Source organism: Leuciscus leuciscus (assembly GCF_965113295.1).
Source record: "Leuciscus leuciscus genome assembly, chromosome: 14".
Taxonomy (NCBI): domain Eukaryota; kingdom Metazoa; phylum Chordata; class Actinopteri; order Cypriniformes; family Leuciscidae; genus Leuciscus; species Leuciscus leuciscus.
Window position 1 is genome coordinate 32559619 of NC_138738.1, and position 24424 is coordinate 32584042.

Sequence of the window (24424 nt, forward strand, 5' to 3'; positions counted from 1 at the left end):
ACCAATCACAGCCCCTGCGGTCTGCGTCACCGCGACGCGTAGTTACAATTTTTTGGAGGTGCACGTCAAGCTACGGCGGAGGGGTCGCGTCGAGGTTCGCGTCGACGCAGAGGGGTCCGCGGGGGTACGCCGTCGATTCGACGCAGAAGCATAAAACAGGCTTTAGAGGATGAGAGATTAGTTGGTTGGTTGCTTGAAATGCTCAGCTGGTAAGCTAAATATATGATATGATTAGTCTATGGAAACTTTATATTAATAATAATATATGGATTAATATTGCTCTTGCAGTTGTCTTCGTGTCACTTGCTCTATATATTTTTTACGTTGACTATTTTTCTTAAAGGGTTAGTTCAACCAAACATTTCTGTCATTATTACTCATGTTGTTCCAAACCCTTGCGACTTTCATTCATCTTCGGAACACAAATGAAGATCTTTTTTTGATGAAATCTGAGAGCTTTCTGTCCCTCCGTTGACAGCTAGCCTAACGTTACTCAACTGACACTTTACGTGAGTGTCAACTTTAAATATATCACTGGGCGACAATATTTTACATTTTGCAACTATGTCAACAAATAAAGCAGCTGAGATTTGCTATATGTTAAGTATTTTTTGTATATTTGTTTTGCTATTGTATATTTATTTAGCTTATTTGCTCGGTTTATTTTTCTGGAGATGAGTGGGATTCCAAACATTTGTTTTTCTCTCTATTTATCCTTCAGACTCTCTTTTTCTCACACACTCTTTCTAAGACGCACACACTTACACCCTCTGGGATTTTTTTTAGATGCACCAGCCTTTCAAAACAAACCAGCAATTCCCTTGCCTCTCTTTAATTTTCAGCCAATCGGATGGTGGTTTGCAGAAGAATTCTGATTGGCCTGTGACCACACAAGCGGCAGTGGCAGCTGCAGGAGGCAGGAGAGCAACAGAGAGAGAGAGAGAGAGAGAGAGAGGTACAAGGAGACAGGAGAAGAGCTCTCAGAGTAAACGTAGGAGGACAGAGAAAGGAACTTGTGTCAGCGTGGGTGCTGTCTGCCACCAGCTGCCTGAAGCAAGAGGATGACATGCTGGATAAAGGAACAGTGATGAGGTCCAGTACCACACTCAAAATGTATGGGTCACAGTGAGAGCCTCCCGTCGTATCAGCAGTTCCATCAAGGTCCAGAAGAAGAAGCAGACAGCATGCAGAACCTCCGGCATGCAGCTTCTGAGGCTTTCCAGCGTCTTGGTAAGTGCATTTCAGCTCTAAGAATATACAAACAGTACCGAAATCTGTCCTTGATAAGGTGTGTTGATGATGTCTCATCACATGTTGGAAAGAGGAATAGTGCAATACATCTTCTTCATCCCCAACATCTCAGCTGCACATTGAAACTGTAAATAACTTGATTCATGATCTGCTTATAATGGTTACATTCACATTCTCGTTTGTGCCAAAAATAGTGAAGGGTACAATTCCAATTAGGGTCACAACTTTATAATTCTCAGGGTCATTCCTGATGCATCCTTGACCAACCAATTTAATATGTAGAAGGAAAAGTATTGATTATTGATTAATACCTTGATTATAAAGGATAGCCTATATGTATCAGTTGTATGTAATTGAACACAAACTGTTGCTTACAGTAAATTGAATGTGAGAAGATACTAGCCCTTTTAACTCATAGATTTCATCTCCTGAAATCTATTTACATTTCCAAAGAAACTATACCCTCCTGAACAAAACTGTTTAAACCAGTCTAAGGTGATCTGAGCTGGTTTAGTTGGTCTCCCAGTTTGGCCAGTTGACAAAATGCCCTGTAGAACCCAGAGTTATTGTTCATTAAAACTAAAACTATGAAAAAGATTTTTGGTAATTGAAATAAAGTTGCAAATAAAATAACATAGAAATATTAGATGAAAATCTTAAACAAAAAAAAATTGAAATGTTGCCTAGGCAACTAAGTGAAATAAATTCAGCATGAAACAGTAGTTGCGATAGTCTTTTCTTCCCTATTGTGACGTATATCTGAGTGAAGAGGCTTCTCGAACAAGAAAAAAATTAGTGGGAACTTTTGTCCAGCGGGAGTTGATTGGATCTTTGGATCATTGTTGTTTGCTATTGGTCGATCTCATGTGAGTGACAGGTTGTCCCGCACTTGCGGCATTAAACGTGTCATCAAGTTATTTCGATTAAGGATTAAGAGAACAAATGAATAAAAAAAATATTTTCATGGATAAATCATGTACAATAAATACTGCAATATTCTCTATAAAAAATAAGAATTGGTCATTTTGATTTCATTGTGACTAAAACTGATATAAAAATTAATTCAACCTAAATAGTAATATAAAAAAATATATAAAAAAAAACATATACAATAAATGTCAAAAATAAAATTTGAATAAAATAATAAAACTGTTTAAATAATATAATAATCTATGATGTTTTTCCAGAAGGGTATATGCGACTCTGAACCATAACCAATAGATTGTTGTGGCTAAGCACGTGTCATTGTCGATGTGCACTGGAAGACAAATAGCCCAAGCGTGCTTGTAGCAGAACAGAGAGGATTCTGCTTGACCTGTGGATACAAGACAGAATGACCTACACCGTAGAGATATTATCCGTGCTTAACTGTATGGCAGAAGTGTGATTTTCCTGTGATGGAGAAGGGAAGGTTCCTGTATAGGTGAGAGATAAACAGCCTGTAACAGCATCTGTGTTCCTCTCTTGAGAGGCAGGAGGGCTGAGAGTTAAGAAAACTGTGTGTGTTATATGTGAAAAAACAGGCACGAGTGAAAGGCATTGACGTTAAATAAATAGCACTAGTGGTAAACCAGTCGCTGGTTATTTCTGGACATGAATTTAAGCACACTTCCTCACCATGTAAGAAATTACTGTCCAGTGAACAGCCAGCAAATCTGCATTTTTCTCAGAACTGCCAGTTTGTCTGCATTTCTTGGGCTGACCAACCTGACATCACTTTCCTTCTGATTATTTTTCTGAATTTTGTGGATGTTCTTTTTTCTCTAAGTTGGTTTATCTGAAGTCGTATTCCTTATCTGAGTTAAGGACCTCATTAAATGGTTTGATGAGTTCCTGTGTTGACATATTTCCTATTGAAGAAAAACTCACAGGTGTCATAATCATCAGTATCACCAGATAACAAATTAATAACTTGTATTCATTAGAAATGAATAATAATAATGAATTTTACAATTACTGATATATATGACCCTGCACCACAAAACCAGTCACAAGTCAGGTATATTTGTGGCAATAGCCAATGTAAGAATTGATAAATTAGGAAATTCCAGACAGTCTGTTTTGGGGCTGACCAGACCCTGAGAGGACAAAAGGACCTCTCCGGAGATTAGCATTTGAACTGGCTCTCATGCACCATCGAGACAAAGTCTCACCCCCGAGTCATGTAATCTACATCGTTTTCCTTTTCCCCTCACCCCTCTCTCTTATGCTCAGATCATCACCTGAAATCACCCAAGAAAATGTATAGTTTAATGTGTATGATTATCACAGAGTATTTTCAAGTTTGGTATCATTTAAAATGTCACAGTGCGACTGGTACAGATATCTCATATCCAGACAGATAAAATAAAAGGTAGTAAGGTCTTTAAGAGTTTATGGATAACTGACTTACAAGGGAAGGTGATCTCTCAAGCAAATGGTCTCCCACCCCCATGAAGATGCGACCACTGCATGCAAATTTCTATTGTTACATGTTTCCAGGTAAAAGGTTTGTCTATTTAAGGAATTGCAGTAGGGAGATCGAGGCCTTTTCTGTACTTCAGATGGCCCGTGAGGCTGAGAGACCGAGATCTCTCAGCCTCATGTATTTCTTAATGTTGGGTTTGCATCTTTTCTTTATTCCGAAGAATTTGATGTTTTGTATCGATTATCTTTGAATTGATTATGAAATTGGCATGATACATTTACCTGACATAATAAATTGTTACGTGATTATTCTAACTGATTGTGACATTGTTCATTTAATGGTTAAAAGGAATAGTCAAACATTTGCTCACTTTTAGTGAGGCACAGATATTATTAAAACCTTTCATTTATGGAGTCAGATGAAATTACGAGAGAATACATGATTAATGTATTACAAATTTAACCAACCAATACTCCGCATGAGAAAAGGACAGGAACACGTGATAACCTTCCGCGCTGGTCGGACGCCGGACTTTGGGCCGATTTAGCGCGAGTTTACAAAATGGTGACCTCGGACGTGATCTCAAAACAGATCAAAACAGTTTCACGAGAAATGTCCTTTTCAGCAAGTATTTGGGATTCTAAAATCAACAAGAGGTTTGAACATCTTCTCTTTCTTCCGCCGCGATGGTAAGTAAACTTTTTCTGCCCTTTATAGAAGTGTTGAAGAAATGTTTGCATTGTTTACGGGTCGGAATTAAAGCCCTTTGTTTAGAACGTGATGCGGTAGCCAGATGAAGAATGAAAACCCTTGTGCATTAGATTTTAAAGATCTCCTTATTTTGCCTAAGCAACAGGAAACGAAACAAGTGAGAATAACATCTTCCAAATAATTAATAACTCGATGAAGAGCTAAAAAAGTAAAGACTAAAAGTTTTAAAATCAGGCGCATGTTTTCCGGCCATTATTGAAACCAGCAACACGTGAAAAGAATGAGCAAACTAACAGAAAACAGAGAAAGAAAAATCTAAGTTTGTAAACGATCGGAAAACACGTGATCTTATAAATAAAAAGGCAGATCGATGCATTGTTTATGAAAAGAACATTTTGGGAAAACAGGATGATATTATGTACAGGCTAAGACTCAAATATTAAGGCTATTGCTAAATGCTATTGGCATGCTGTTTTCAATCAAAACGCTCAAGGCTATGCTAAATGCTAAAGCCATGCTGCGTCCAAGACTAATGCTAAATGCTAAAGCCATGCTGCGTCCAAGACTAATGCTAAATGCTAAATGCTGGCTGACTGGTAGGCCCAAAAGCCACATTGAAAACATTAATATCCTATACTAAACCTAAACTAATCTTGACAGACTCTATTTTAAACAAAAAGACAAGTCGATGCATTTGTTTAAAAGCAAGTTTGAGAAAAACAGGATGATGTGATACATATTCATGTTTGCAATGATTCTGTTTGGATTTTCAAATTTGAAGTTGTGCTTAACACATTGTGCACATAGAACACAATTTGGTTGTTTGTGCTACAACATGCACATAGGCTAATTTAAAGTTTATTCTTTAAACACAGGATTGCTTTACTGTAAGTGTAGTTGAAACACTTAGGCAAAGGTGATATAGATGTTGTATTCTATTGTTTTGCTGTGGGTGTATTTGGAACACTTAGGTAAAAGGGTTGTAGATGTTGTATTCTAGGCCATGTGTCCTGTGTTAACTGAAGTGAACGCGTGTGTCTGTGCTGAATTTGATGGCTATAATGTGATTCACAATGAATTTGAAAATCAGAAACAGCGAACGCATCTAATTTAATCCTGAAACAAAAAACCTTTTCATATTTAAGGCTTCAGAGAACGAAATATTGTTATGTTTGAATGTATTCTGAATTACTCTGAGATTTGTTTTTTCCAAAATAGATTAACGGATTCGTATATTCCACAAGATTGCGTCAGAGATTAACGACGGTTAATAGCTGATATCAGGAAGTGTGCGGGCTGCTTGGATGAGAGGATGGGTTAGTCCGACTAGGATCAGCTTTACGCTGGTTGATTAACCTAGCTTGGACGCTTCCGATGACTTCTGTTCTAATTTAATAGTTTTGGAAAACGGTTGAATTGAGTTCCTGAAGGGCATCCAAGAGGGCTACTGAATATATCTTTGATTGTTGCGCGTTGGGATTACGGCAACGTCCTAGATATTTAGCCATTGCCTCAGCTTCTGATCTTCGGGACTGACCACTTGTGTCGTGCATCCTTAGGAGAAGGACTGCAAAGCGATATAGTTTCCTTATCTATAAACGGAAAATATAAAGTAAGAGTAAATAGAATAATCAAACGTTAAAATGACCATTTAAAAAGACTAAATGAGAAGAAAAGGTATTTGAAACCTAGAAAAGAAAAAAGAGAAACAGCGAATGTACATCTTATCAGTCCTGAGCCAAAAGCCTTTTCATATTCAAATGTATTGACATGAGAACAAGCAGAGATTTGACCATGCGTTAAGTTGTTCCGGAGACTCTTAAGAGACCGAAAACAATATAATTGACTTGTATTGTTAGAGAATATAATTATATTATAACTTGAATTATAATAAACATATTACACTCGCTGAGCAGGACAACAATTGGAGAAGTGTGACTTTCGTCATTAAAACTGAATTTCTAAAACAGAATTTCATTTGTGTGCTACCCAGTGCCAAAAGCGGAGGGGTAAGCCTTTAAATTGTGGCACAGGTAATAGCAAACCAAATTGTGCAACAACTAAAATGTTATCTAATCTGAGAAGTAAATTTACAAGGAGGGTGTAAAATGCTAAATAGCGGACAGAGGTACCACAGTTTTTTTGCAGGTCAAAAAATATCTGCACTAACTAAAATGTGTGAACGACACTAACAAATCTGGCTGTAATGAGAGAAAGCAATGAGCATTGCACTGATCATGCAGCGGCCTTCAGGTGTCACAACACACTGAAACAACAGCAACAATTCAGACTTGGTCAATGAAACTGGGTTTCATGTGACATCTGGAATTAAAAATTGCAACTGACATGATAATGGAACAAGTGAAAGAATTCCACACGTCTGAATTTAATGTTTGTGAAATATTGGAATTGTCTGTCTGTGGTTCGCTCTCCTCTGTTTTCTGTCTCAGGCTTACTTTGCAAATTCCTCAGAAGACGGGTGAAAGGAGGGGACAGGAGCCCACCTGGAGCAAATCCAGGACAGCGGAATTGTTAGAACATAACCTGAGACTCGGGAGATGGGTGAAAAGATATTACAAAAGGCCTTTCACACTTCACACTATCACATTACTGCATAAATATGGCCTCCCAGTTTAGAACTGGAACTAAATTTGCAACACAATTGTTATAGATTATATTCCACCCATCTCCGAGACATGAACACTGAACACACACCTCCCACACTACACATCATAAGAAGATAAAGATGACATAGAGTCCAAAAGTGTCACTTCACTAAAGATCTACTGTCCATCTTCACACTAACAGATCCAGATAGCTTCACACACATAGGATGGTAAAACTGATCCCATGATGACAGTCTAAAAGAGACACACATGGCATGCGCTATTCACAACACACACTGCCAACTCATGGGAAACACTGAAATATACATATGAATGGCTACAGTCACAAGTCAATGATGCGAATTATAAAGCAGAGACAGACCTGCTATCAAATTTCAAAATGTTCAAATTTTCTGATTGTTGTTAGGGTGGTTGGAAGATCAGAGGGCCCCTGATTTGTCAACACACCACTAATAACAGAAACATCATAAAAAAATAAAATAAAAGATAGATCTGAAGTGTGAGCGCTTCAATCAATTACAAAATTTACAATTCAACTCTGTCATCGACTGTGATTTAGCCAGATTAACACACACACACTCTCACAAACACACACACAAACACTCTGTCACAGACAAAGATAAACACACACACACACACACACACACACACTCTCTCTCTCTCTCGCAGACAAAAACAACTCTGACATTCTAAAAGACACAAACACATAAAACCATTGATCCTACCATTTATTTGGTTTACACTGACCTCTTGCCCATTTTGATTTCTGCATTTTTCCTCTTTCCCATTTTTTTATTTTTATTTCTGAAACTTACTTTTATTTCTGCATTTTACTCTTTCCCATTTTGATTTTAATTTCTGAAACTTATTTTGATTTCTGCATTACCTTTGAGTAGTTCAGAAAAACATTTCTGAAACTCATTTTGATCCTAATTGTGATGGAATATTATTATTGCTGTTATTTATTTAGGTTACACCGACCTCTTGCTGCATTTCCTTTGAATAATTCAGACCAAGAATATTTAAATTCCACTACCATTTAACATCACAGTGGTAGTGAAGAATTGGATATTTAAAATGAGACCATTCTGCATGACCCTGAGAAACATTTGAGACCAGATGTACCATTCGCACTTGCTGACATGAACATGATATTTTATATTAGACATGACATGATTTTGTTTTGTTGCATTATGTGTTCCCATGCATTTCCATATGACTTCAAGTTCATAAGTGCTCAATCGTGAAGTGGACATTTAAGATGCTTTTCAGGTGTCTCAAGCTTTTCACACAAAGCAGTGTGAACTAAGGAGAAGCCCTTCATCCACTGAGGTCTGCCCAGACAACCCCACCGCTGGAGGTGACAGGATCGGTCAAGAAGGGTCAGATCATCATCGTGGAGAAGGTGCCAGAGAAGCAGAAGTTTCTCCATGGAGGAGTGACACATCAACTGAACAAGTCACAAAGGTCCAGATTGACTCTATGAACTTTGCTCACGTCACAGGATTACAGGAAGAGAACCTGAATGCATTCATCCACCTGCTGGACTCAAGCAACATACACCTGGTGAGAACAGGTGTTCTGCAGGTGAACACCGCCCTCTGCAAGCTTCTACAGATGCTAACATTGAAAAGACAATTTTTGGGTGACATCTCAAGAATGACAACAGACGTTTATCAGTGACTCCATAGGAGCTCATTTGAATTTGACCCACGGAGTCAAGGAGGGAAAACTGTAAGAATTGATAAATTAGGAAATTCCAGACAGTCTGTTTTGGGGCTGACCAGACCCTGAGAGGACAAAAGGACCTCTCCGGAGATTAGCATTTGAACTGGCTCTCATGCACCATCGAGACAAAGTCTCACCCCCGAGTCATGTAATCTACATCGTTTTCCTTTTCCCCTCACCCCTCTCTCTTATGCTCAGATCATCACCTGAAATCACCCAAGAAAATGTATAGTTTAATGTGTATGATTATCACAGAGTATTTTCAAGTTTGGTATCATTTAAAATGTCACAGTGCGACTGGTACAGATATCTCATATCCAGACAGATAAAATAAAAGGTAGTAAGGTCTTTAAGAGTTTATGGATAACTGACTTACAAGGGAAGGTGATCTCTCAAGCAAATGGTCTCCCACCCCCATGAAGATGCGACCACTGCATGCAAATTTCTATTGTTACATGTTTCCAGGTAAAAGGTTTGTCTATTTAAGGAATTGCAGTAGGGAGATCGAGGCCTTTTCTGTACTTCAGATGGCCCGTGAGGCTGAGAGACCGAGATCTCTCAGCCTCATGTATTTCTTAATGTTGGGTTTGCATCTTTTCTTTATTCCGAAGAATTTGATGTTTTGTATCGATTATCTTTGAATTGATTATGAAATTGGCATGATACATTTACCTGACATAATAAATTGTTACGTGATTATTCTAACTGATTGTGACATTGTTCATTTAATGGTTAAAAGGAATAGTCAAACATTTGCTCACTTTTAGTGAGGCACAGATATTATTAAAACCTTTCATTTATGGAGTCAGATGAAATTACGAGAGAATACATGATTAATGTATTACAAATTTAACCAACCAATACTCCGCATGAGAAAAGGACAGGAACACGTGATAACCTTCCGCGCTGGTCGGACGCCGGACTTTGGGCCGATTTAGCGCGAGTTTACACCAACAATACATTGTAAGGGTCAGAATGATCGATTTATCTTTTATGCCAAAAATCATTAGGATATTAGGTAAAGATCATGATCCATGAAGATATTTTGTAAATATCGATTTTTTTGCACCTTCAGATTCCAGATGTTCAATTAGTTGTATCTCGATCAAATATTGTCATATCCCAACAAACCATACATCAATAAAAAGCTTATTTATTCACCTTTCAGATGATGTATAAATCTCAATTTCAGAAAATGGACCCATGTGACTGGTTTTGTGGTCCAGGGTCACTCACATAAGTATTTCCAACCTTACCTGGATATATACAGTACACACGTTAAGCAGTAGCCTATATAGCAAATATCAACAGCTTGATTGTTATGTTGTTAAAAAATTTTAACTATATTATCGCCCAGTGATATTAAAATTTGGATATATAATACATCCTACTTTGATATATATTTCATCCAACTTTATCTGCATACAGTATACATTACACTCACTCGCAATGTATTCTATAATAGTATATAGCAAATCTCAACTACCTGATTATTATTTTTTTGTCACAAAATGTTACTATATTATCACCCAGCTCTTTGCAAAGAGTTGGATAATTAAGTATGTGTAACTTTACCCATATACATACTTGCGTAGCGCGATAAATACATAGCACATCTCAACGGCTTCATTGCTTGTATTGTCGCAAAATATAAATTATAACCCAGCTCTAATCTGCTTAATGCAACTATAAAGCATGAAGAAATTAAATTATTATTATCATTAACATCATTGTTTTCTGTAAAGCTGCTTTGAAAGAATTATAATGAAAAGCCCTATACAAATAAATTTGACTTGACTTAAAGGGATAGTTCACCCAAAAATGAAAATGTTGTCATCATTTACTCACCCTCATGTTGTTCCAATCCTGTATGAGTTTCTTTCTTCTGTTGAACACAAAATAAGCCATTTTGAAGAATGTTGGTAATCAGACATTTGATGGTAGCCATTGACTTCTATAGTATTTTTTCCCTACTATGAAAGTCAATGGCTTCGTCAACTTTCTGGTTACCGACATTCTTTAAAAGATCTTCATTTGTGTTCAACAGAAGAAAGAAACTCACACAGGCCTGGAACAACAGGCACAATCATGAACTATGATTTGATGCTTATTGCTAGTCAGAGGCAGGAGATACATTCTAAAATTTCAGTCTAGAGAACATTTTATTGAAAAAAAAAGTATATTCCAAAATTAGCAATACTTTGTTTTTCAAGAAGAGAAAGTCTATGTATTTTAAGTCGGCAGACAGACGTTGCGATAGTCTTTTCTTCCTATTGTGGCGTATATCCGAGTAAAACTGCTTCTCGAACAAGAAGAAATGTTGGGCGGAACTTGATTTTGTCTGGGAATTGATTGGATGGTTTTGGTTTGCTATTGCTGTGATGTCATGTGAGTGACAGGTTGTCCCGCCCTCACGCCAGTAAACACATCATCAGAGAAGAGATTCCCTTCTTTTACATGCTGAATTTCAGCTCCTCCATTCCTGTTGTTGGTTTGTGGCCCCTAGGTGAAGAACGAAGTGATACAGGAATACTTTTATACCTGCAACAATTGCATTATTAAATTAAAAAAGTATGAGATGACATGCATGACACTTAATGCTTTTGAGGGGGTGGGTGATTATGTGTGTTTGTGTAGGCACATTGTCATGACCTTTTTCTTAGGAATTTTGTATATTTTTATTTGACCTTTTTGATATTATATTATATTGGTATATGCATGTTCTGATGTTTTATGATTTTGTCTTAATTATAGATTGCTGAATCTCCCGTCTGCACAACAAATTTACCCTCAGCTACTAATAAAGACACATTGACCTTGAGATGTCACTGCAAGAGGAGGAGAAGATATTTTGATTAAAGATTACGAGGGTGCATTAATATAAATATATATTTTAATGATGTGCATGGATAAATCATTTATAATAAATACTACATTGTTCCATTTAAAGAAAGAAAATTGAATTGTCAATTTAGATTTCATGGTGACTGACTTTAAATCCACGTTTTAATTGATATGCGCTAGCTTTTAGATGGTATCAAAGCTAACAGACATTTACTGTGGTCTTTAACTTGACTTGTTTAGCTTGTTTGTCTGCACTTGTCTGATAGCCTACGTGAGTGATGGGTGGCTGTACACATTGCTTACAGAATACAGATCAGCAAGAGAGAGAGAGAGAGAGGGAAGGAGGGAAAACGTGAGTTGGCAACAGTAAGAAAAGGATGTCAAGTGGTGATGAAGGAGAGAACAATCTTGATGGAATAAGGAAACATACTTGTGCTGAGACAGAAAGAGTGGAGTGTAGAGATGGATGAGAGGATGAAAAGAGAGAACGGGAAGCCCTGATGCATCTGAGCATGAGTTATGAGCTCTCTGAGCCCTCCCTTACCCTGACTCATAAATATCTGTGCGATAAATGCTCCGGGGGAAGCAGAAACACACAGAGACAGCACAGATCATTGGTTGACACGCAAAAATATACTCTATAAGAAATCTCCACAGTAACCTGTGTGAGTGATGTTTGTATGCAGTAAACGGTAAAACTATTGCCGCTACAAACTAGTGTTTATGATTATAAAAATAAATTAAAATAATATGATAACAAATAACATGAGTTTGCAATACAATCACAAATGGCCGTACCCGTTCTTATGTTAAAAATTAGGTGGAGAAATAGCCAGGAATGGTTGTTAGGGTGTTGCTAGGTGGTTGCTAGGTAGTTGTGTCCTGGGTGGTTTCTTATTGGAAATAGGGATGCACAATATATCAGTACGATATTGGTTATGAGCTGATAAAAAAAAAAATCATATATATTTTTTAATATACAGTATATCGTTATCGTCTGATACTTGATATTTAATTGTGAATGTTCATTTCTTCTATTTTTACGTTTAGATTACCTTTGACATCATCTAATGGTAACCTATGGTAAACTAATGGTAAAGTTAATCTTGAAAAACAATTAATAATTTAATAATTGTAATTTAAATATAATCTTTAGCAAATCTCAAAATTGTTATAAATTTTTAATTTTGTACACTATAATGTTGTTTTGTCTAAATTCACCTGTAGCATTTAAAACTATTTTTATTTTATTGTTTTATTTTAGACCAAACAGTATACAGTTCTTATATTGCCCATTTATCATTCTTATATTGCCCATTTAATGCTAGTTATCAACACTAACATTAAAATAATTATTGGCTTATTGGCTTAATTTTTTTCAGTGCATTCCTACCCCCTTGTCTTAAATACACGTATTAATCCATATTAGCGTTGTCATCAAGTATGTGAAAAAATGCTTCCCTGGGCATTCATTTGTCATAAATACATTTTTGATGAGATGCTTGATGTGAAATGGAGTCCCTACAACCTCCTTGAATCAGTTTCATGGCAGGTTATGGTTAATGGAGCCCTTTATGATGACCTTTCTTTCCTGTCAAGGACGATGCTAATCTGATGGCATCAGTCGCTCCTCAGGGTGACACCTGCAGCAGTGCCAAAAAGAGTTTTTAGCAAATTAGATCTGGAACAATCCAACAGAGACATACAGTCTTCTGGGTCAACATGCAGGGCATTGTAATTCATTCATCTAATGTGATGTAGTTATATCAACATTAATGCAATCAACACTTACGGGAGCCTTTTGTAAAAATCCTTCCTGTATATAAAAATCATAATAACTATTTTTGGTATTAGTCTCTGCTATGGGCTTTAAATCATTCTAGCGTTAAAGAAAAGTTATCTTTAAAAACATTGTTCTGAACAGAGATGTTATTTGACATGGTAAAAGTTGTCTGACATTTTTAGGGCAGGACTGTTTTCCTGCAGTCACATTGATCCTTAAAACTTACAAAGATGGGCTTATTTTTATATTCCCTGTATCTTTTGCCTAAACGGAGTTCATTTCATTGTGACTGGCTGTCAGAACATTTCTAATCACACATTACATAGCAGATGCCCTCCACCTCTTAGAGACACCTTTCAAGTGTTCATTACTGAAATGGACGTTTTAATAGCTGTGGGCTGTTTTACAGAGCACCCATCCACTGAACTGTCATCATGGGGTCTCTCTCTTCCAGTGTTTGTCCATTTCTCTCTCTCTCTCTCTGTTCGCTGATTTCATTTAGTGTTGTATTTGCTGTTTAAATTTAAATGAAGGTGAAGGGTAAATCTCAGACCCCCTGTCCACAACCACCTGCTCCTGTTCGCCTCTCCCGGCAGGAGCTTAAACACTGAGCGTGACTCACCTTCTACATGCTTTATCATCCCAGACACACACACACACACACACACACACACACACACACACACACACGCGCGTACGTACGTACGTACGTACGCACGCACACACACACACACACACACACACACACACACACACCAAACACACACACACACACACACACACACACACACACACGCACGCACGCACACACACACACACACACACACACACACACTAAACACACACACACCCACACACACACACACACACACACACACACACACACGTTTTATGGGGTCTTTCCATGGACATAATGATTTTTATACTGTACAAACTTTGTATTTTATCCCCTAACCCTACCCATTCTGTATTTTTACATTTTCAAATGTAAACACACACACACACACACACACACACACACACACACACACACACACAGTTATATACTGAGAATTATGGAGAATTATGTGTTCTTCCACCATTGTCTATAAAATTAAAGTTGTCTCTTTTAAAAATGTATTAAATGGAAGTAATGTATGTACATGTATTCAATATAATTAAATACATAATAGTATTATATTATTATAATTATACCTAATTTGTATTTCATTTATATATTTACATTATGGGACCCAGTTTATATTACAGTAAGTGTATAAATTGAACTACTATGTACTAACATTTAAATTAATGATTTGATACAATGCAATGTGTAGATGTTTTGTATTTACATATATTTACATTATTACTTATTTATATATTTTTTAAACCTGCATGTAATTGCATTTGCAATTGATTACTGTAATTACATCTATGATTACACTGTGGGACCATACAAGTGGGACCATATTATATTTATAATATACATATTATACACACACACACACACACACACATACAAGTATACAGTTGTGGTCAGAATTATTGGCACCCCTGGTAAATATGATCAAAGATGGCAGTACAAATAAATTTCATTCTTTATCCATTTGATCTTTCATTAAACAAATCACAAAAAAATCTAACCTTTCATTGAAGTAAAATAATTGAAAGTGGGGGGAAACTCATTATGAAATAACTGTTTTTCTCCATACAAACACACACACACACACACACACACACACACACACACACACACACACACACACACACACACACACTCATCTGACATAATAGTTTCAATGAAAAGCTCTTAAAACATCATAAAGCCATTACAAACAGTCAAACCATTTATCACACATGAAGCGTACCACAGTGGAAACTATGTATGTGGACACTTAAAGTGTTGTGGTCCATCTAAACTGCTCTTTTTTGTTTTACAGGGTTAAAGCAAAGACATCTGGGCTATGAGGAGGTAAGAACCTTTGACATGACATTACATGAGCACAAACAAACATCCCTCCATCCACAGACGCAGGACAGATGAAATACAGCACTACCCCCTACAGGGGGAGGAAGAGAGAGAGAGAGCGAGAGAGAGGAGAAAAGGCAAAAGAACAAGAGAGTTGAGGAAAAGAAATGCAGCACTGCCCTCTACTGGGGGAAAGATAGAGAGGCTATGTTTGGAAAGACACACCACCATTCTACTCTTAGTTCTTCAGTATATAGTACTCACAGTGATGCACATATTCTGTATGCATGCTATCTACTATATTTGCTAAAATATTCTGTATACAGTAGAGCCAATATACCCTGTCCCAACTGGTGCTTAATAACCATTTTATTTTGATCAACATGTGACAACAATGCAGCATGTTTTATTATTGCAAAATATGTTGTTTTACATACTATTATTTACAGAATTCAGTATACAGTATATACTGCACAGAATCCAGTACATAGTAAGCTAGTATGTTATTATATAGAGAGAGGCAGCATAGCTGCACACAGCATACACTTTTCTCCTGTCAGTAATTGGTGTCTCATTCCTGGCTCAACCGAGTATGTCCCATCTGGGCACAGAGTCCAGATAGCCAATGTCAATAAAGAACAGAGAAAACATCCATCATGCTCTCTCTCTCTCTTTCTATGATTACACTGGACAAGTAATGACCAGCCTCACCAGAGCATAGAAAATCACACACTCAAACACACATACAATGACTGCAAAAAAGGACACTTACATATGTATGGATGTGTCATGTAATTTAAAAAAATATCGAATTATTTTTTGAGTAAAGGATCATGTCATGTTTATCCAATTAATTTATCCAATGTATTTGAATTGAGAAAATAAAAAAAGTTATCTCAACTTTTGAGAGTAGGTAAAACTCAAAACAAAATATGAGCTGAGATTTTTTTTTACAGTGAATATAATATAATTCATGTAATATAATATAATCTAATCTATACACAAAATATAAAAAAAATGTGGACACTTACATATGTATGAATGTCATGTAATTTAATAAAATGTCTAATTTAAAAAAAAATTGAGTGAAGGATCATGTGACACTGAAGACTGTGTGTGTCAGGCTGCTGAAAATTCATCTTTATGCAATATTACTATTTTTAGTGTATTATTGATAAATACATGCAGCATTGCTGAGCATTAGAGACTTCTTTCAAAAACATTTAAAAATCTTACCAAACGTAAACTTTTGAAGGGTAGTATATATATATATATATATATATATTATTATTATAGATAATAATATAACATGGTAAAAAAAAAAAAAAAAAATATATATATATATATATATATATATATATAGAGAGAGAGAGAGAGAGAGAGAGAGAGATTTTTATTTGAATAAACTAAACTTAATTTACTGTGTTTATCCAATTCATTTGTAATTGACAAAATAAAATAAAAGTTATTTCATCTTTTGGGAGTAAGTAAAACTCAAAAGTCCAACTTCCACAAAAAAGAAATAAAAAAATAATGAGCTGAATTTTTTTTTACAGTGAATATAAAATAGAATATAATATAATATCATTTGAATGTGGGTGAAACATTTCAGGCACAGTTAGAAAAGAGAGAGCCCCTCTTAGAGAGCGATGAACCATAGCGTGTGGACGGAGTAACGAGATCCAGCTGACTTCCATCATGACCAACATTGCAGTTCATCTTAGTCTGATGAGAAACGTCTTTAGAAAGTCTGAAAACCACTGTATAGATGTGACTGTATGGTATGGGTTCTTTCTCACACTTACATTCTTTTATTCTATTATTTCTCTCTCACAATCACCATTTCTCACTGTCCGTCCCATCATGCTTTTCTCTCCTGCGGTTGAATGGATGCATTTGTTCCCCTTAGCAAGTATAACATGGCTGTTTGTGTTTGGCTTTCATGGATGGGAGATGGAGTCATAAGACCAGGCCTGCAGACACACACACGCACACACACACACACACTTTCCCATGCAAGTCATATGAGTTTTAGGGCTTAATCAGAGATAGAGAGAGAGTAAGCGAGAGCGGAGGAGAATTGGAGATGGAGGATTTCCTGTGGAGAATGCGGGTCTGGTCGTCCGTGTGCTTGAGGAAATGTTGTTGGTGTTGTGGAGATAAAACAGTCAGAAGGGAAGAAAAAGAGGAAATGTTTGAGATGAGAGTAGAAGAGATAAAAGAAACAATGAAAACGGAAGAAAAACCATCAAAAACTTGGAGTGTGTCCTCCCTCCCAGTCGCTGAGGTCAGATGTGTGTGTGTGTGTGTGTGTGTGTGTGAGAGAGAGAGAGAGAGAGAGAGAGAGAGAGAGAGAGAGAGAGAGAGAGAGAGAGAGAGAGAGTGTGTGTAACATCAAACAGGGATAAATGATAATGTCTTGTCCTTTGAATTACAATAACATTGACATTTGTAACATCATAGAAGAATGCCTCATAAAAATGTCACTAACTTTTTAATGTCATTGAAAAATAGGTCTGATTATGTTGAAAACTGTATCATAAGCGTCTCTAATTTACTGTAATGTCAAACGGTTAAACTATTTGACCGTTTCCGATTTTTTACATTTTAAATTGCTCTTTTGCCGTTTCCAAGCAAATATTGAGAGTCAAAATTAATGTATTTGATTGAAGAGGAGTCTTAAGATATAATTTACAGCCACTTAGTTCCAAATTACCTGAAGATATTATTGTCTGGTTACAGCACATTCTGTACAGCTAAACCTGAAGTCCACTCTGAGAGTGGCAGTTGTCCCCATGTGCAATGAAATCAGTCAGATTAACCGAATTTAGGCAAAGAGACTAAATCTGCTGTATAACTAGTTCCAAGTCGTCTTCACTGTCGCTGGTTCAGCACAGTTCCAAGTCCTCTTTGTCATCGCTGGATAACTCCAGTTCCAAGTCCTCTTTGTCATCGCTGGATAAGTCCAGTTCCAAGTCATCTTCATCATCGCTGGATAACTCCAGTTCTACCAGAAAGACTCGGGAGAATAAATACTGTGACAATTATCCATTTATTAGCAACCCAGCAAGCAATAAAGTTCTTTGGCGTAGGCCCCGTCCGTAGCTCGCAATCTGAGGGTCCGGACTCTGCATATCCTGCCTGAAGATCAAGGCAGGGGCGCAGCCGACCCCCGTGAGGTATGGAAGGGACCATCCTGGTGGTGGTGGTGAGGAGGATGGAGGGAAGGATTCAATTTGGAGGAGGTGGGGAGGATGGTGGTGAATTGAAGCGTCAGCATCTGCGAACTCAAACATGAGTAAGTACCGAACTTTTATACCACAAGTGTTGGAATGTGATTGGATAGATGAAAAGGTAGAGTGACGTAACAATTAAGTCTTCCTGGCAGAACTTAATGCTAAAGCTTTCATTTCCAAGTCCTCTTTGTCATCGCTGGATAAGTCCAGTTCCAAGTCCTCTTTGTCATCGCTGGATAACTCCAGTTCCAAGTCGTCTTCGTCATCACTGGATAACTCCAGTTCCAAGTCATCTTCATCATCGCTGGATTACTCCAGTTCCAAGTCATCTTCATCATCGCTGGATTACTCCAGTTCCAAGTCATCTTCATCATCGCTGGATTACTCCAGTTCCAAGTCATCTTTGTCATCGCTGGATAACTCCAGTTCCAAGTCGTCTTCGTCATCACTGGATAACTCCAGTTCCAAGTCATCTTCATCATCGCTGGATTACTCCAGTTCCAAGTCATCTTCATCATCGCTGGATAACTCCAGTTCCAAGTCCTCTTTGTCATCGCTGGATTACTCCAGTTCCAAGTCATCTTCATCATCGCTGGATTACTCCAGTTCCAAGTCATCTTCATCATCGCTGGATTACTCCAGTTCCAAGTCATCTTTGTCATCGCTGGATAACTCCAGTTCCAAGTCGTCTTCGTCATCGCTGGATAACTCCAGTTCCAAGTCATCTTCATCATCGCTGGATTACTCCAGTTCAAAGTCATCTTCATCATCGCTGGATAACTCCAGTTCAAAGTCCTCTTTGTCATCGCTGGATTACTCCAGTTCCAAGTCCTCTTTGTCATCGCTGGATAAGTCCAGTTCCAAGTCGTCTTCGTCATCGCTGGATTACTCCAGTTCCAAGTCGTCTTCGTCATCGCTGGATAACTCCAGTTCCAAGTCATCTTCATCATCGCTGGATTACTCCAGTTCCAAGTCATCTTCATCATCGCTGGATTACTCCAGTTCCAAGTCATCTTCATCATCGCTGGATTACTCCAGTTCCAAGTCATCTTCATCATCACTGGATAAGTCCAGTTTCAAGTCATATTCGTCATCGCTGGATAACTCCACTTCCAAGTCGTCTTCATCATCGCTGGATAACTCAAGTTCCAAGTCATCTTCATCATCGCTGGATAACTCCAGTTCCAAGTCCTCTTTGTCATCGCTGGATAAGTCCAGTTCCAAGTCGTCTTCATCATCGCTGGATAAGTCCAGTTCCAAGACCTCTTTGTCATCGCTGGATAAGTCCAGTTCCAAGTCGTCTTCATCATCGCTGGATAAGTCCAGTTCCAAGTCATCTTCATCATCGCTGGATAACTCCAGTTCCAAGTCCTCTTTGTCATCGCTGGATAAGTCCAGTTCCAAGTCGTCTTCATCATCGCTGGATAAGCCCAGTTCCAAGTCATATTCGTCATCGCTGGATAACTCCAGTTCCAAGTCGTCTTCGTCATCGCTGGATAACTCCAGTTCCAAGTCATCTTCATCATCGCTGGATTACTCCAGTTCCAAGTCATCTTCATCATCGCTGGATTACTCCAGTTCCAAGTCATCTTCATCATCGCTGGATAAGCCCAGTTTCAAGTCCTCTTCATCATAGCTGGATAACTCCAGTTCCAAGTCGTCTTCGTCATTGCTGGATAACTCCAGTTCCAAGTCATCTTCATCATCGCTGGATAACTCCAGTTCCAAGTCATCTTCATCATCGCTGGATAAGCCCAGTTTGCCCAGATAAACCATCGGCTCCACCATGCCTCAATGCTCCCTCAGGCTTCGCTGGGCTCCCTGGTCCCTATGGCTCCACCTTGGTCCATCATCGCTCTGGCTTTACCAGGCTCCTCCATTGTCCTCACTCCCGTCGTCTCCAGCCCGGTCTGCCGAGCACACGTCTCCACCTTGGTCACACCCACCTGCAGCTCCTCTTCCTCTGGCTCCTCCCATCTCTGCTCTGGCTCCTCCCACCTTCTTGTCCTCCCTGGTCATGTCCTGGAGTCTCCCTCTGCCCACTCCTCGTCCTCCTCCAGATCCCCTCCCTTCTTCCTCTGCTAGAAACACGCTTTCCACTTGTCCTGTTTCTTCTGTTCAGTGTTTGCATTAAAGTTATGATAGTTATTGTGTCAAAATATGTGGAATAATTAAGATTTTTTATGTTTTTGAAAGAAGTATTTTATGTTCACCAAGGCTGCATTTATTTGATGAAAAATACAGTAAAAGCCGTAATATTGTGAAATATGAGCCTATTACAATTTAAAAGAACCGTTTTCTATTTGAATATATTTTCAAATGTAATTTATTTCTTTGATTCAAAGCTGAAATTTCAGCATCATTACTCCAGTCTTCAGTGTCACATGATTCTTCAGAAATCATTCTAACATGCTGATTTGCTGCACAAGTAACATTTCGTATTATTATAATGTTGAAAACAGTTGTGCTCCTTAATATTTTTGTGGAAATCATGATATACTGCGACATAAAAAAGTTTCGGCAAGTAAGTAAAAATGAATACTTTTATTCAACAAGGACACATTAAATTAATTCAAGTAACAGTTAAGGCCTTTATAATGTTACAAACGATTTCTATTTTAAATAAATGCTTTTAAACTTTCTATTAATCAAAGAATTCTGAAAAATATATTATGCAACAAACTGTTTTAAGCAGTGAATCATTATTAATAATTGAGCACCAATAAATCTGCATATTAGAATGATTTCTGAAGGATCATGTACTGTATTATTAATCAAATAAAATCAGCCTTGGTGAGCAGAAGATACTTCTTTTAAAAACATGAAAATATACACACACACACACATATACACTCACCTAAAGGATTATTAAGAACACCATACTAATACTGTGTTTGACCCCCTTTCGCCTTCAGAACTGCCTTAATTCTACGTGGCATTGATTCAACAAGGTGCTGAAAGCATTCTTTAGAAATGTTGGCCCATATTGATAGGATAGCATCTTGCAGTTGATGGAGATTTGTGGGATGCACATCCAGGGCACGAAGCTCCCGTTCCACCACATCCCAAAGATGCTCTATTGGGTTGAGATCTGGTGACTGTGGGGGCCATTTTAGTACAGCGAACTCATTGTCATGTTCAAGAAACCAATTTGAAATGATTCAAGCTTTGTGACATGGTGCATTATCCTGCTAGAAGTAGCCATCAGAGGATGGGTACATGGTGGTCATAAAGGGATGGACATGGTCAGAAACAATGCTCAGGTAGGCCGTGGCATTTAAACGATGCCCAATTGGCACTAAGGGGCCTAAAGTGTGCCAAGAAAACATCCCCCACACTAGGGGTGGGCGATATGGCAAAAATATCATATCACGATTTTTTTCAGGAAAATCACGATTAACGATTTTATCACGATTCTTTTTATGTTGGTTTATGTTACTATTTTGTGACTTAGCATTACAGCCAATCTAATGTCCATATTTTAAAAACAAAGCCTTAGGTAACAAAATAAAAAAAATGGCAGACAGGGGCGAAGATAAATATATTTGTCATTATTTTCTTTGTTATTAAATATTAAGATCAAAGATACACATTACACATACACAACTTAATATACAAATTAAATAGGCTAAACAGTGCTTTACGTTTTCAGCTACAGTGGGTGTATTTAACAGTAGCATTGAAGAAAGTAATTAAATGAACAAATATGAAAATAAAACAAAACAGACTTCACTGTATAAATTATACATTGATACTTATTAAAGCTACTATTAAAGTTATCAGTCAAGAGCAGTGAGTGATTTTCTCTTTGCATTTTGTTGTTTTATTCAAATTATCATAAATTCAAATTATCATAATTTACTCTCTCAAGTTGTTTTAAACTCGAATAAGTTTCTTTCTTCTGTTGAAAATAAAAGTTATTTGGAAGAATGTGGGTAACCAAACAGTTGATATACCCCAGTGACTACCATAGTATATTTTTCTCCTATGGAAGTCAATGGGGACCAGCTATACTGTTTTTTCAAAATATTAATATTAGAAAAAATATTAGAAACTATTAGAAGGAAATTAAAACAGGTTTGGAACAACATTAGAGTGCGTAAATGATGAGATAATTTTTATTTTTGGGTGAACTATCCCTTTAAGGACAAGCGGCAGCGTGTTTACTATTGCTACTGTCTCTTTAAGAGCTGCACGCGACGCGTCTAATATACACCCATTTGACAAGCAGTGAAGCAGATTTTCTCTCAATTTTCTCAAGTTTGCTTTCACTTTAGACATAACCGACTTTGTTTATGTAAACCTTGTGTGTATTTAACAGTATAAGCACAATAAGACTCGAAAGATAACTTAGTCCAGTATCCAGGCACTGGTAGACAGGCTTTTAGTGCATGTGAGCTTCACATGTACGCGCTGAGAAACGCACACGTTAGAACAGCGCATCAGCACGCGAATTAAATGTTTAACCGACAAGGCATTAAAGCACATGCAAATTGTGAACTTTTGTGAACTGCAGTCCCGTTCCGCTGCGTTAACATTTTATGTGAATATACGTCGCGTTGTTTAGTATGTTGGGACAGAGGCGCCAGAACAGATATAATGCACGATTCTACGATATTTCTTCAAAAGCAGATCGTGGAGACATTTTAATCGTCCACGATCAAAAATCGTCATATCGCACACCCCTACCCCACACCATTACACCACCACCACCAGCCTGCACAGTGGTAACAAGGCATGATGGATCCATGTTCTCATTCTGTTTACGCCAAATTCTGACTCTACCATCTGAATGTCTCAACAGAAATCGAGACTCATCAGACCAGGCAACATTTTTCCAGTCTTCAACTGTCCAATTTTGGTGCAAATTGTAGCCTCTTTTTCCTATTTGTAGTGGAGATGAGTGGTACCCGGTGGGGTCTTCTGCTGTTGTAGCCCATCCGCCTCAAGGTTGTGCATGTTGTGGCTTTCTTTGCTGCATTCGGTTTTAACGAGTGGTTATTTCAGTCAAAGTTGCTCTTCTATCAGCTTGAATCAGTCGGCCCATTCTCCTCTGACCTCTAGCATCAACAAGGCATTTTCGCCCACAGGACTGCCGCATACTGGATGTTTTTCCCTTTTCACACCATTCTTTGTAAACCCTAGAAATGGTTGTGCGTGAAAATCCCAGTAACTGAGCAGATTGTGAAATACTCAGACCGGCCCGTCTGGCACCAACAACCATGCCACGCTCAAAATTGCTTAAATCACCTTTCTTTCCCATTCTGACATTCAGTTTGGAGTTCAGGAGATTGTCTTGACCAGGACCACACCCCTAAATGCATTGAAGCAACTGCCATGTGATTGGTTGATTAGATAATTGCATTAATGAGAAATTGAACAGGTGTTCCTAATAATCCTTTAGGTGAGTATAGATAGATAGATAGATAGATAGATAAGATAGATAGAAAAGAGCATTTTTCTCCCTGCTGAAGATCTGTGAGGTCTGTTATCATCTAATTTGCATGTACAGTACATACTGTATACAGTTCTGAGCTGGAATAAATAAAAATCCTGAAGCCACGTAGACCTGAATATGAGGACACGCTTCACACACAGACAGATATGGATACAGTAAGATGGCTGTATCAGCAAAACAAGGTGTTATAACATCTCACACTGTATCTAATATAGATCAAACTGTCTCTCTCTCTATCTCTGTCTCCTATTTCAGCTGGGTGAGCTGGACGGGGTGGAGAAACCACAGCCGCACTGGTTTCACACGCTGCAGGTGCGACGGCTCCGAGTTCAGAGGGGCCGCAGTAACAGCGATCCCATGGGAGGAAAGAGCTTCCAGCAAGAGTTCCAGTGGGTGAGGGACACACTAATACAACTCAGGCATACAACATG

The 24424-nt window shown here is 37.9% G+C and overlaps 1 protein-coding gene and 1 long non-coding RNA gene across 3 annotated transcripts in view; both read left to right on the forward strand.

Moving 5' to 3' along the window:
- The first annotated feature begins 842 nt into the window (after positions 1 to 842).
- The window catches only part of cdk15 (cyclin-dependent kinase 15), a 36109-nt gene continuing 12527 nt past the window's right edge, over positions 843 to 24424 (forward strand). Inside the window, exons 1-3 of one of the 2 annotated variants that reach the window (XM_082190044.1) lie at positions 843 to 1230; positions 15271 to 15302; positions 24249 to 24386. In XM_082190044.1, coding sequence (XP_082046170.1) covers positions 1116 to 1230; positions 15271 to 15302; positions 24249 to 24386 — 285 coding nt within the window. In that variant the 5' untranslated portion in view covers positions 843 to 1115. Of the gene's footprint in view, positions 1231 to 15270; positions 15303 to 17359; positions 17587 to 24248; positions 24387 to 24424 lie in introns of those variants that run through there. The other variant, XM_082190043.1, reaches the window with a different exon arrangement.
- LOC309473863 lies at positions 3270 to 9429 on the forward strand. Its single transcript, XR_014197123.1, has 2 exons — positions 3270 to 4347; positions 6820 to 9429. It is a non-coding gene; the product is annotated as an uncharacterized lncRNA (long non-coding RNA).